The 13,669-nt window shown below is 37.3% G+C and overlaps 1 protein-coding gene across 1 annotated transcript; it reads left to right on the forward strand.

The window, feature by feature from the left end:
* Positions 1–3,820: 3,820 nt before the first annotated feature.
* Positions 3,821–13,212, forward strand: LOC141429805 (tetraspanin-18B-like). The gene is made up of 5 exons (XM_074090351.1): positions 3,821–4,207; positions 6,560–6,748; positions 9,378–9,536; positions 12,030–12,242; positions 13,037–13,212. Exons 1-5 carry the CDS (start codon positions 4,148–4,150, stop codon positions 13,103–13,105), a joined length of 690 nt encoding a protein of 229 aa, XP_073946452.1. The 5' UTR covers positions 3,821–4,147; the 3' UTR covers positions 13,106–13,212.
* Positions 13,213–13,669: the final 457 nt, after the last annotated feature.

Below are 13,669 nucleotides of genomic sequence, written 5' to 3' on the forward strand. Positions count from 1 at the left end.
AGAAGCGGCTTTCGTGCAACGAGGTGCATACTTTATTAAAAGATCGGGAAAATTTACATTTTGGAAATATTTCAATATATTTTAATACCAAAATTTAATTTAAGTTTGTAATCGACAAATTTGATCCTATCTCTTGCTTTTTCGAGTTGAAGTGAAATTACAGATCAAAGTAAAGTTCAAAATATTTGGAATTCAGTGAGTAGACCCAACACTGTACTCAGCATTTTAAAAAAAATAATTAAAAGTTACTTTGTCTCACGGAGTGAGCAAAATGCGATTTTGCTCACTGATTTCTCATAGCAAAACCTGCCTGTTTGAGGTGCTGAGGTGAAATAGTATTGTGTGCAACAAGAGAGCAAAGTTATTTTTTGTTGCGAGTGTTGATTTTGAATCCCGAGTAAGCGAAGGATTCTATAATTGAATCACGAGCGTTAGCGAGTGATTCTAGGTTAGAATCCTGAGATCAGCAAGGATTGAAATACACGAGATGCAAAAAAACTTTGGTCTCGTGTGACACATACAATTTTCACCTCAGCAGCGAGAACATAATTTAAATGTAACATAAGAATAAAACCACATATACCTACCTGTTTACAAAACAAACACATTTTTTTAAAATAGAATCCGATTATTATCAAATATAATAATTACATTTAAAACCATAAAAGAGTTCAGTAGCTACAATACAAATCGCATACTCATACATGCAATCTTAACTTCTTTGTACTAATGTCACACTTATTTTTTAATACTGCAAAAAGCCTCATCTCGGGTAATTGAAAAGAACAATTAAACCTTTAAATATGATTTTTATTAAGATTCTATTACATAAACAAAAAAGATTTGTTAAAAAATCATTCAATTTACACATAATAATTATACTGTAGAGGCAGTATACGGAATTCTTTTATAAAAAAAAAACAAGAGAAGCGGCTTTCGTGCAACGAGGTTGCATACTTTATTAAAAGATCGGAAAATTACATTTTGGAAATATTTCAATATATTTTTAATACCAAAAATTAATTTAAGTTTGTAATCGACAAATTTGATCCTATCTCTTGCTTTTTTCGAGTTGAAGTGAAATTACAGATCAAAGTAAAGTTCAAATATTTGGAATTCAGTGAGTAGACCCAACACTGTACTCAGCATTTAAAAAAAATAATTAAAAAGTTACTTTGTCTCACGGAGTGAGCAAAATGCGATTTTGCTCACTGATTTCTCATAGCAAAACCTGCCTGTTTGAGGTGCTGAGGTGAAAAAGAGATTTTCTCTATGTTAAATACAGGATATCAAATGTAATTATTATATCTAGTACATAGCAGTATTATTATCATATGTGATAGGTAGGTATGTACATACATAGAACAGCATACTAATTAAAAGTAATTAGTTCGAAAAATCATTGTTTATTATAGACTAGCGTTGACCCGCGGCTTCACACGCGTTAACTATTCAATCTGGTAGATGCAATTGAAATTCGGGATTTTACAAAACACCCTGGGAATTCCAAATATCTGTCTGTAAATGTCTTCATTGACATTGTGTTAATAACAACTGTCCAAAACTTCAAGACTCTAAGCCCAGCGGGGGGATATCGGGATAAAAAGTAGCCTGTGTTAAATGAGATTGTAACGGATAACTAACGTCTTAAATCGAGTTTAGGTCGACTGTTTCGGGCTATTTCGTAGCCCTTCTTCACAGGAGCACACGACTCGGCGGCAACCCCCTTCTTCCCGGCCTCTACAGTAATGTACTATTTTAATTCTGATAAATAATTATTGTATTCCTACCGACATTACCAAATTATATGTCCTAATCTCATGTCGCACAAACCACTTCGACCAAACGCGTGTCGCATTCCAGTAATAAACCTTCTCCAGCGTCATTTATCGCATGATGCGACTTTATGTCCGGGAAATTTCATGTAGAATTTCCCTATCTATGTATTTAAAGCATATTTCGTAGTTATCACGAACGTAATTGAATTATTTATTACTCAGAAACAAATATTGTTATCGAACCACAAAAGCGGTGAGTGGCAAGCAGGATAATGACGCGAGCGTAATTCTTTTGTTGATATGTTATGAGTAAACACCTGAAAAGCTTATTTTTACTTATATTAATTTACGCTTCATTCATTCATTTTATCAAAACGCTTTTGCCAGCGGCTTTGCTTGCATTAAAATTGGGGTAACGCGTAAAGACTTCTTGTGTTGTATAGCTGTTTCCCGCAGCTTTGCTAGTACATAGAGTTGCCAACCGTACTATACATCATACTTTATTTTGACTCTGTGTGTGTGTATGTGTGACCTACTATTTACTGTTAAAGAAGTATATAGTTGGTACAAATAAATAGATTTCTGGGCCAATCAACTTTTTTACCGACGTAAATTGTCCGCGACATTTTTCAAACAATTGCAGATTTTTGTAAGTAAACCATGTTTTTTCTGTAAATTAATAGATGGTGTACATGAATAAATGCCATCCTACGTAAGTTCAACCTATTAAACCGTGAAATATCTTGTTGGAAGTACGATTTTCTGGTAACGCCAGAGACAGTTTTGGTAACGCAGGAGACGCCCAAAGTGTCGGTAAAATAGTTGATTGGCCCTTCTATCAGTCCTTTACATATGCGTTTGGATTATCCGTATTTAGTATTACAAGTTTTTATCTTTCTTAAATACTTTTTTTTTAATTAAATTAATAAACACATCATAAATAACACAAAAAAACAATTATACAATAAAAAAATTCAAAATATCATAAAAACTAAAAAATAATAAATTATATATTAAAGTAAAATAAAAACTACTCAAGACCCGTCCGCACCGTACTTGGCCCAAACGTACCCATTACCCCAGCGGCATTGCCCCATTGTTTTTTTTTTTAAATTGATGTCAAGTGTCCCATGACATTAAAATTTATTTATTTATTTTAATTGTCATCGTAGGTACAATATTTTCTCTCGGTGTACTATGTTGGGCTAGAAAAGACAATATCTGGCCAAAAAATAAAAGATTAATGTTACCTACAGTTTTAATTAAAGTCAAACAACAACAAAGTTAAACAACAATGAACTAATAAAAATAATAATGCAGGTAGTGCCTATATGCAGGAAGTATTGGTTGATAATAATCCATAAGGCACCAACATACCAACTGATTAGTCATTGTAAATTACACCAACTCACTGATAAGTAATAAGCTATCAGTTAAAGCTGCTATCTTTAGATTGGGTATATCCATCGGCTGTGAGACGAAAGGGTTTGTTGTGATGTACCAACTGGTTCAGAAGATATTAGACAAAGATGTTCGATCAAGTCGTTTACTTGACCAAAACTAAATGACAGGAATAGGCAAGCTAAAATCTCCAGCACGACACACACCTACACCGATAGGAAGTTGCTGATATGATCAAACTCAAGGACAGGCATAGTTAGTAACATACTCGTATATACTGAGCGGCAAAAAATCTGGCTCTCAAATGCATGCAGTAATAGGTAATTAATTTTGTATGTAGAGAGGGCCAAATTTTGTGCCCCTGAGAAAAAAAAATCGTTAGTCCATATGAAACAGATGAGAACAAAATGGGAACAGAGAGAAAAAAAGGGCAAAAATATTTTCGGACAAAAACCAGGATCCCTACCGGCAGTTACTATACCTATTAGTGTTATGGGTAACATATATAGTAGTTTGCTACTAGTGCGCCTCAATTCAACGCCCATTCCGATGGATTTAATGCTAATGATATTTTTTACGACTCCATTATTTTACTGAAAACACAGGTAATCAAAGTTCCTGTAACAAGGAACCGTGTAATTGATTAATCACGTTTTTAAAATGAATATTCGCGGAAAACAAACTCATCGTTACCTGACAAGATAATTCATCGAAAAAAGAAAGTTTGATTGATAGAAAAGCCGAGGAAAAATTATCGAAAAATATTTAAATTTACATTTTCCGTGCAAGGATGCGGACCTTTGGTTGTACTAGATAAAAGATAAGCTAAAGCTGGTGTTTGGTTACAACTGATAAATACATACAATACTGGCTTCGGTATCAGTAGTACTCAGTATTTACGAAGGCGAGGGTCAAATTGATAGACTAATAATTAATTTATACTTTGTGTTATTATAAAATAAACCAAAATGTGTTGTGTAGCGTTTTTGGTAAAATATGTGCTGTTCTTCACAAACGTTGTGTTTTCCGTGAGTATCTCCACAAAACACTATGTTTTAACTTTGATCATTGTATTATTAGTATTATAAGCCATTTATACCATAAGAAAAATATGTTTAGATTTCCTAAAGCCCAACCTAAACTTGCCATGAAAATAATATTTGCTTAGATAGATATTGCTATCGTTAAAAACAGGTCAGTTTGCGTACTGGTGCATATCCTTGAAAATAAACCAAAAGTTACGTCCAATAATGCATTAAGATTCTCCAATGAGTTCTAATTATGCCAGGTACTTAGGTATTATAGAAACTACGTAGGATCGTTCAGGGAAGGTTTGAAGATGTGGCTCACACCTTCTCCGTAAATGTTGAAAACATTAACTATTATTATTGTTATTATTATTATTTTTGCTTATTGTATTGGTACGTATTATTCTTATTTTGTTTGCATATGCATATATTTGTATATAGTAGTGTATTTTTACGTTAGGATTCTTTTATAGATTTGTGTATTATATTATTTAAAGCAATGTATTGTGGCTTCCACTATCTATTTTAATTTTTAAACTAACTTTTTGTCTGTCCCTGACTGAATGCTCCTCTCATCCACTCAAAGGTTGACTGGTAGAGATCCCTTAAAGGGATAAGTTCGCCTTTGTATCTCCATATATTTCATTGTTTGTCATCTGTGTTTGTTTACTTATTTTGTACAATAAAGAGTTTACATACATACATACATACTTTTTGTAAGAAACCGTAAAAGTTTGTATAACAGCACCAGACTGTGTTATAAATAGTTATAACGGCATAATATTCTCATTCGTATCAAAATCGTTTTCAAATCAAATGGAAAGGATTAACAGGACTTAATGAACAAAAGGACCTAGGGAACAAAACAGAAAAGAGACCATTATGATTTTTATTTAACAATAAATTGACCAGCAATGGACCCCTGTCTTACTCTCACCTGATGGAAAATGCGTTTCTACTTTTTGTGGGGAGAAGCTACAATAGAGATCGCTCTAAGCCAAAAATTTTAATCCCTAGCCTTAAAGAACTCTACTTGTACTAATCTAGGTGATAATGATCAAGATGGATCGAAAAATATAGAGAAAGGCAGCTTTAGGTAGGTAGTTTTTAACTCAGCTAATTTTGCAGCAGCAAAAGTATCTGTAAAACCCAGAGATATAATAGGCAACTAACAATACATACGTCTGATAGAGTTCCACTTGGGCTAGTGGCAGCAGTATTATATTTCGTCTATTGGTGTAAGAGAAAGTTGATAGCTGTGTCTTTGAAATAGTGAAAAATATGGCCATCAACGCAGATTTTTGAGCTTAGGTAACAGGTGAGAGTAAAAACGATACGCAAAACGAATGCGATCAAAAAGAACGCAGCGAGGGTTAACAATCTATTTAGCGGACGGCACTATCAAGAGTAGGTATATCTAGGTTTAGACGAAGCCAGCGTTGCCGCTGGCTTATTATTGGCCTCGTATAAACAGTTTTTCAAGACATGCCAGCGCTGACTGCCAGCACTGGCGAGAATGGGGTTGGAAAACAGGTTGTGGGTCACTACCCACAAGCCATTATTCTGGAATGAATTTAATCTCATCTAAACAACACGGCCAGGGCAGCGCTGGTTTATCTGAGGACTGGTGCCAGCATTACTGGCTTCGTTTAAGCTTTGTTTATATTCTTAAAAACTGATACTCGTAGGGTAAACCATACAGTAATTGCCCAATTGAATTTAAAAAATCAAAAATTTACAAAGAAAAGTGGTGATAAATCATAACAAATATCGTGCAAATTATCATTAAATTAGTGTTTACCCGCGGCTTCGCACACGAAATCGTTAGATCCAGCAGCTAAATTGAAATTTTGAGATTTTTGTAAAATTCGCGTGGGAATTCCTGAAAATTAAATCGTGATTTCATTATCCATCCCAGCCTATATACGTCCCACTGCAGGGCACAGGCCTCCCCTCAGAATGAGAGGGCTTGGGCAGAACTTCACACATACCATTGAATTGCTTCGCAGGTTTGTGCAGGTTTCCTCACGATGTTTTCCTTCACCGTAAAGCTCGTGGTAATTTTCAAATGTAATACCGCACAGCGGTTGTTGTTTCGAGATTTTATCCCTATCCCGTGGGAATATCGCAATAAAAAGTAGCCTATGTTTTATTCCAGATGTCCAGCTATCTACTCACTAATTTTTCATCCAAATCCGCTCAGCCGTTTCAGCGTGAAGGAGTAACAAACATACTCACTCACTCACAAACTTTCGCATTTATAATATAAGTAGGATTATTTGTATTATTGTTGTTTCATATAAAAAATTCAAGTAGGCAATTACTGTATGGTTTACCCTATCTTCTCCGCAGCTCGCCGGGATAGCGTTGATAGCGCTTGGCATAGTGGTGCTGGTGCAGATCACCGAGGTCTTGGAGCTTATCCCCGTCAACCTGAACCTCATACCCATCTCCGTCATCGTGCTCGGCTCCGTCATCTTCCTCATTGCGTTATTCGGCTGCTGCGGTGCTATCAGAGAGTCCAGATGTCTGCTTATTATGGTGAGTCTAGAAATATGTTCTATCCAACCAATATTGTCCAATGACAAGAGGCCATATTGTCTAACTCTAAGTACTTAATGAACTAAAATAATTTCCTTGCTCACCCGCGACCTTACGATAGTTAAGCTTATGCAAAATATGCGCGTTCATGCAGTTCCTCCACCTCCACACTGTAAGAACGCACACAAATCACACAAACCCATCTATCACCACCACCACACTACACTGACGCGTTTCGAACTCAACCAGAGCTCATCTTCAGAGTGACACAACCGTACACCATGCTACCAGTTGTTAGACCCACTAAGCTAAGATAAGCTTAACTATCGTAAGGTCGCGGGTGAGCAAGGAAATTATTTTAGTTTATTGATATGGACCTCCGCAAAGTAACGCCTGATTCAATAAATTATCTAAGTACTTACTTTAATAGAAAACACCCCTGACTCGACCCGAGGCTTTGCACACGTAAACCCACACGTAAACTATTACATCTTATTTAAATGTAATATCAACGTTCTACCCGGCCCCGGATCCACAATTTTTTCGAACCGGGGCACAAACTTGATGGTGGCGCCCCCTGCCTTCAGTGTTTGAAAAAAAACTGTTAAAACTGCCAATGAGTAGCATTTTTCTTCTTTTCTTCTTCATTTCTTGTCTCAATGATTTGGCGCCCTCATGAAACTGCCGCCCGGGGCAAGTGCCCCGGTTTGCCCCCCTTAGATCCGGGGCTGGTTCTACCTAAGTTCGACTAAATGAAATAGTTAACGAGATTTAAAAACCGTTAAAAGATACTTAGGTACCCTAATAATCTCTAAAAAAAGGAGTGTCCATAATATTTCCATGACCAGCGTGATGGCGTGTATCATCATTCATAATCATCATCAGCCCACAGCAGTCCACTGCTGGACAAAGGCCTCTTCCATGGCGCGCCACAACACTCTGTCTTCAGCCCCTCGCATCTATCCGCCGCCAGCGATCCTCTTAAGGTCGTCCGTCCACCGTGCCTCAGGACGCCCTACACTACGTTTTCCCGTCCGTCCGTCCTGGCGTGTATATGTATCAAATATTTCTTAGTATTGGGTTATCATTCTAATCAGTTAATAGTTAACAGTATCTCCATGGTGATTTATGAGGTTTAGTCGATACGGCACATAAAATGGTCTAAGGTAGATTTGGTATTACCACAAGTATGTAGGTACTATATAGTCAACTGTGTTAATATCTGGCACCGTAGCGTGCAAAAATACACACGTCCTACCGGCCTAGAAATAGATGTCGTGTCAGAAATTGTGCTGGTGAATGTACGTTCTGATTTTAATGTAATTATTGTAATAATAGTATTTTATGCAACAGTTGTATAACAGGGTTCAAAAAAAAAAAAGGTGAGAGGCGTGAGTTACAATGTGAGCTTTAGCGAAATCGTAAGAAAGAGACGCCACGAGCTTTTTTTGACTTACACAACGTTGCATGTATACAATACTTTTTCTTCAACTGGGTACTTATTAATTACAATAAAAACTTAGAGAAAAAGTAAACTTTAAATGTTTTCATACTTTAGTAAAAAGTATGGCAAACGCAAAAACAACAATAAACAAGTGAGAAATATGAAAATGTCAAAATTTGTCTAAGTTACATTTTGTTTTTGATTAACATTTACTTGCCTGTGACGATGTTAAAAATACTCGTTACTTAAATGTTGGCAGGCTATGGATTATGTTCGGAAAGTTTTTATTCTGTACTAGCTGTTGCCCGCGGCTTCGCCCCCGTTGTATTATTTCTGTATTTTCTTCCATAAAAACCTTCTCCACAAAGTAACGAACACAACAAAAAAAGAGTTCTGAAAGAAATCTGACCAGTGGTTCCCGAGTTTTGCGCTTAGCAACACATTCTACGATTCATTTTTATTTGTATATATAGAGATATAGAGATAAAAACCATATAAAATATGTAACTGGCTGCACCTTAGCCTGTCCGAACGTACGAATTAAGAAAAAAAAGTAAGTGGTTGCAGTATCGTTTTGGCAACATTACGATACAGTGTTGTTATGGGGAATAGACAATAATAATATAGACTTTTCCAGAATCTTGTTATGTAAGATTAAGTAAATCACAGATTACAGTATAGGAGTAGAAAAAAATAATTAGGTATGTACTAACTTGACTGATCTAATCTCAGAACAAATTCGATGTGACGTGCTGGATAGACTTAGTTTTTCATAAACTAAGTCAGTAGCATAAGTCAGTAGGTATAGGTACCAAATATCAACTTTGTAGCAGTTCTGCTAGTTGGTGTTCTCTTAGACTCATTCAACCACTGGACTTTATATTCTGGATTTATTTCAAGATGCTTTGAATCATTCAAGCGTTCTTGCTTCTGATTTCAAGTGCAATAAGATCAGTAATTATGATATGAGTAGGTCTGTCATCAGTGTGGTGGTTTTTACACCTTATATATACCTACCTATTTATTTACATTATGTTTTACTTTTAAAAGTTTTTAAGAAAACACAATTTAATAAAAGAAAACGCCAAGCAAAGCCCAGTCGCCCAGGCATTTTTATTTAATTATTTGGCCTTCTTTGTTTTCCAAGCTATTTTTATTTGTCCTAATTCTGTCTCGTTGTTCCAGTACTCGGTGTCCATGCTTATCCTGGCAGCCGCCAAGATCTGGCTGACGGTGATCATCTTCCAAGGTCTAAGTAGCATCTACGACACCGTCGAAGGCTGGATCCGCAATGCCTTCAACAACCCCAACCTGAGTGAACCTTTCCACCTCGTTGAGGTCGCGGTGAGTAGCAGACCTTGGGAATCTAATGAATTAAAGGGTCCGACCACACGCTCATCATACTTACGCAAATTACAATGTGCACAAGCAAGCAGACGGCAAAACGGTACACGCGCACAAATGGCTTTTGTTTTGAGATAATTTTTGAATAGGCCGTAACTTGCGCATGGCTGGCTGTAGCCGGGCTTTTATGGAAGCTTGGGAAAATAATGAGGAGTTCTTGACAGGCGAAAAATTGCCAAATAGCGTTAATATCGAGAGGTCCGTTTGATGATACACTCCTGCTTGCGATTGGCTCATTTAGTTATTTAACCAATCAGCAACGTGCTATAAATGTCAAAGTATTAAATATATTGACCCGGATAACTCACACCGATTAGCTCGACATGTTTCGGGCTAATCCGTAGCCCTTCGGCTTCGGAGCAACGCGACTCAGCGGCTGCTGCAAAACGCGCACTGCGCGCCGCCGCTCTGCTCGCGCGACTACCCGATGTTGATGAAAACGCGGGTAGTTGTGTGCCGGTGTCAGTTTCGTCGGGTAGTCGCGCGAGCAGAGCGGCGGCGCGCAGTGCGCGTGTTGCAGCAGCCGCTGAGTCGCGTTGCTCCGAAGACGAAGGGGGATTAGCCCGAAACATTATGTCGAGCTAAACTCGATTTAAGACGTGAGTTATCCGGGTCAATATATTTAATATGAGTGAGTCTCACGGTAGTTTTATGTTCAAAATGTCATAGTTGTCAAATGGACCTCACGATTAATTTAGGCGTTACTTTGCGGAGGTCCATATCAATAAACCACAACCCTATTAGTGGCTATTAGGTACCTTGCCTCTCCGCTATAGTCCGCTATTATTCGTGCACGACAGCTAGGTACATCTGTGCGATCCATGACGAAGAACCCGCCCTTGAGCTGAGCTAAGTTGAGCTAGTGGTGGTCCCTATAGCTTGTTTTCATTACACATTTCATTACAATTTGAAGTAGCACACCACTTGTCCTTAAATGTGTCTTTGTCGGCGTTTCAATCAATTGAGACTACTTGCGACTCAGTATGAAGACTTGATGACAAATAATCTGTTTCTATAGATCGAAGCCAAACAATCGGCATGAAACATGTTTAAGTGACTTTTTTCATAGAATTAAATAAAAGATCTATAAACTGTGACGTAAATATGAGGTCGATGTGACATTTAACAGCCTCCGTTCCAGCTGAATCACTCGAGCTAAAAGTTGGAAGAACTTATGTAAAAGCTCCTCACAAAAAATACCTAAATGACAGGAACTTGTTACATTCTAAAACTTTAGTATTCTAACATAAAACAGCATTGATGATATTCTCTTCCCTTAGAATTCATATAAGTACTTATTTATTAGGTTTAGATCGGACAGTTAGATAGGTTATCGATTATGGTTCTTATATCAAGAATTTAATTATTTCTTAATAGGTTTACTCCAAGTAGAATGTTATCTTATCATTTGCATCCTGTGGAAAGTCTTTGGATGTTTGAATAATCAGTAATGATCTGATGATACAGGAATCCCACGATCGCACGATCCTAGTGCGTTCCTAAATAGTTGAATGATACTCAATAAAAATAAAAACAATTGAGACTGGGTTTCCATCAGCGATGTGAGAGGATGTGTTGCGGGTATGTTTGTCATGAAACAATAGAATCGCTTCACTTAGGTACCTACCTATCCTCGCGCAGCACAGCTCCAGCGGTTACAGCTGAGCGGTTAATGAACTACAAACAATTATTTTGCTTCGTTCGCGGGTGAGGAAAGTCATTGATATGGACCTCCGCAAAGTAACGCCTGATTCAATAAATTAGTTTTCTAACTGACTGAGTGGTAGTCAATGCACAGCCTAAACTACAGGACCCTGGAAACTTGAAACGACTGATATAACTGGGAAAATGGTGCACTAAGAAGGGATTTTTCGAATTCCCTTGGAATATTTAGATGCCTAGTCTCTCTTTTATTCTTTCACGGGAGGCGAAGTGGCAGCCTTTGCGTTTGTCTGATTACTTATATGATATAGGGGACAACCAAGAGGCGGGTCACTTGGTAGAAAACATTCACCAAAGCCCATGTGCACCCAACTTAAGCACAGCCTTTGAAAAGAGAGTAAACATTGTACAACAGATGTATGTAGATTGTAGGGTCGACCGAGGTCAAGATACATTTTTCTACCTTGTCGCTGTCAGTTCATGTATTTGACCTTTTGTAAAATGGCACCTGAGAGGTGAGGTGTATGTATTTAAATTTTTGTTTTTTTTCTGTATTCTTTTGTTTTTTTGTTTAATGTTATTTTTAAATTTTGTTGTATTTGTGTGTCTTTGGGAATATGAATAAATGTTTTCTTTCTTTCTTTCTTAAAGTGTAAAGATATTTTTGACTTCGACTGTACTAACATTACAGGAACACATAAGTAAATTTTCGTAAAAGGAAATATTAGATAACTTTTCGAGCGTCTCATGACCAAATTGTTTCGCCTCTAGTTCCGCTGCTGTGGCGTGAACGGGCCGGACTCATACATCGGCGTGTACCCCGCTATCCCCCCCACCTGCTGCGCCAACCCCACCACCAGCGACAACACCGGCACCTGCGCCAGAGAGGACTCCTTTGACGGCTGCGCCAACATCGTCGCTGACTACTTTGAGGTCTTCGGGGACGTTGTCGGGGTTATATTGATCACTATTATTATTGTTGAGGTGAGTTTTACAAATCGAAAATACAAGCTGATACATCATCATCATCATCATCCCAGCCTATATACGTCCCACTGCTGGGCACAGGCCTACTCTCAGAACAAGAGGGCTGAAGAGGGCTGAGGGGAACTGAGACATGGATGCACAGAAAAACCAGAAAAAGAGACCAGCACTGGTAATCGAACCCAGGTCCTCAGCAATCCGTGCTGCGTGACCCCTACACTACTGCAGGACAGGAATCTAGACACGAATTCAATTTCGATATGGTTTCACGGGATACCCGTAAAAGTAAAAAAATCGGAGTTGAAATAAAAAAAAATACAAAATGACTCCAAAAAACCAATCATGAGTTTTACAAACCCAACTGCCTCCAGTGAGAGCCGCCACCTACTGAGATGAGACTGGGCCGACGACATCGAGAGAATTGACAACGAGAGTATTTTATCCCATCGGACAAACGGGAAGGTGGACCACCGGATGTTTTATGATCTGCTTAAAAGTTACGTTTTTAGCCTTCTTTTGTTTATTTTCTGTGAACTTAAAACACTTTAAGTAGATGCGGAATTTATTTAAAGAAAACGTCATAAAATAATTAAAATTACAAAATTTCAGAAAATTTAATTTTCTAAATCTAACCTGTTGAACGTTGCCTTAAAGTTAACGGAGATCAAAAACAACATGGTGATAATAAATATCGAGGGTTAAAAGCCAAATTGGTTTAAGCAACATTTTGGGTGAAATTTACTTATCTATAATTATATATGCGATTATAACTGCAGGTAATCTTTTTTTTTCAGTTGGTGGCCATGATCTTCGGCCTGTACCTGTCCAACACCATTACGAACAACAAGCGTGGTTACGCGTAGGTGTCTGTCATCGTCTACATGCACTTACAAATAAACATTCTCAATAATTAAAGTTTAATGTAAGCCCTACAGTAAGATAACTCAAATAAAATGATTCGTTATCAATTTTTGTGTGTTTACAATATCAATGAAATAGCCCGAAACAAAAAACTATTTATTTCCTCAAGCGACACCGCGGGCTCTTCTTCATTCAAAGCTTGAAATTATTAAAATAATATACGTACATGTATTACTTGTATGTCTTTTGTTTATTACTCAAGCCAAATGATTATTTTCAAATATTTATCCCAAAAAAACTTTGTCTTTATAAATAAATCTGCAAATAAAACAAGCAGAGTCACTCTACCGAGACAATACTAACGTGTCTGCGGCTTGTAAGAGGTTAAATAAAATTTGGTATGGAGAGAAAAAAAAAAGATAGAGCATAAGATAGTTTTTCCTAGTTCGCCCGGAAAATTTCATAGTTCGCTCTGAATAGAGCGCTCATCTCTGGTGGAAACCTAGCTTTTGAAAGAAACAGATACGGTTTTTTTCGCTGAATGTTTGATGTAGGCATGTCTTTAA

Source organism: Choristoneura fumiferana, chromosome 7, assembly GCF_025370935.1.
Source record: "Choristoneura fumiferana chromosome 7, NRCan_CFum_1, whole genome shotgun sequence".
NCBI classification, from domain to species: domain Eukaryota; kingdom Metazoa; phylum Arthropoda; class Insecta; order Lepidoptera; family Tortricidae; genus Choristoneura; species Choristoneura fumiferana.

Coding starts and splice junctions, on each gene's coding strand:
- LOC141429805 (XM_074090351.1), top strand. CDS start 4,148: ATGTGTTGTGTAGCGTTTTTGGTAAAATATGTGCTGTTCTTCACAAAC. Junction 9,537..12,029: donor TCCACCTCGTTGAGGTCGCG/GTGAGTAGCAGA, acceptor TTTCGCCTCTAG/TTCCGCTGCTGTGGCGTGAA. Junction 12,243..13,036: donor TCACTATTATTATTGTTGAG/GTGAGTTTTACA, acceptor TTTTTTTTTCAG/TTGGTGGCCATGATCTTCGG.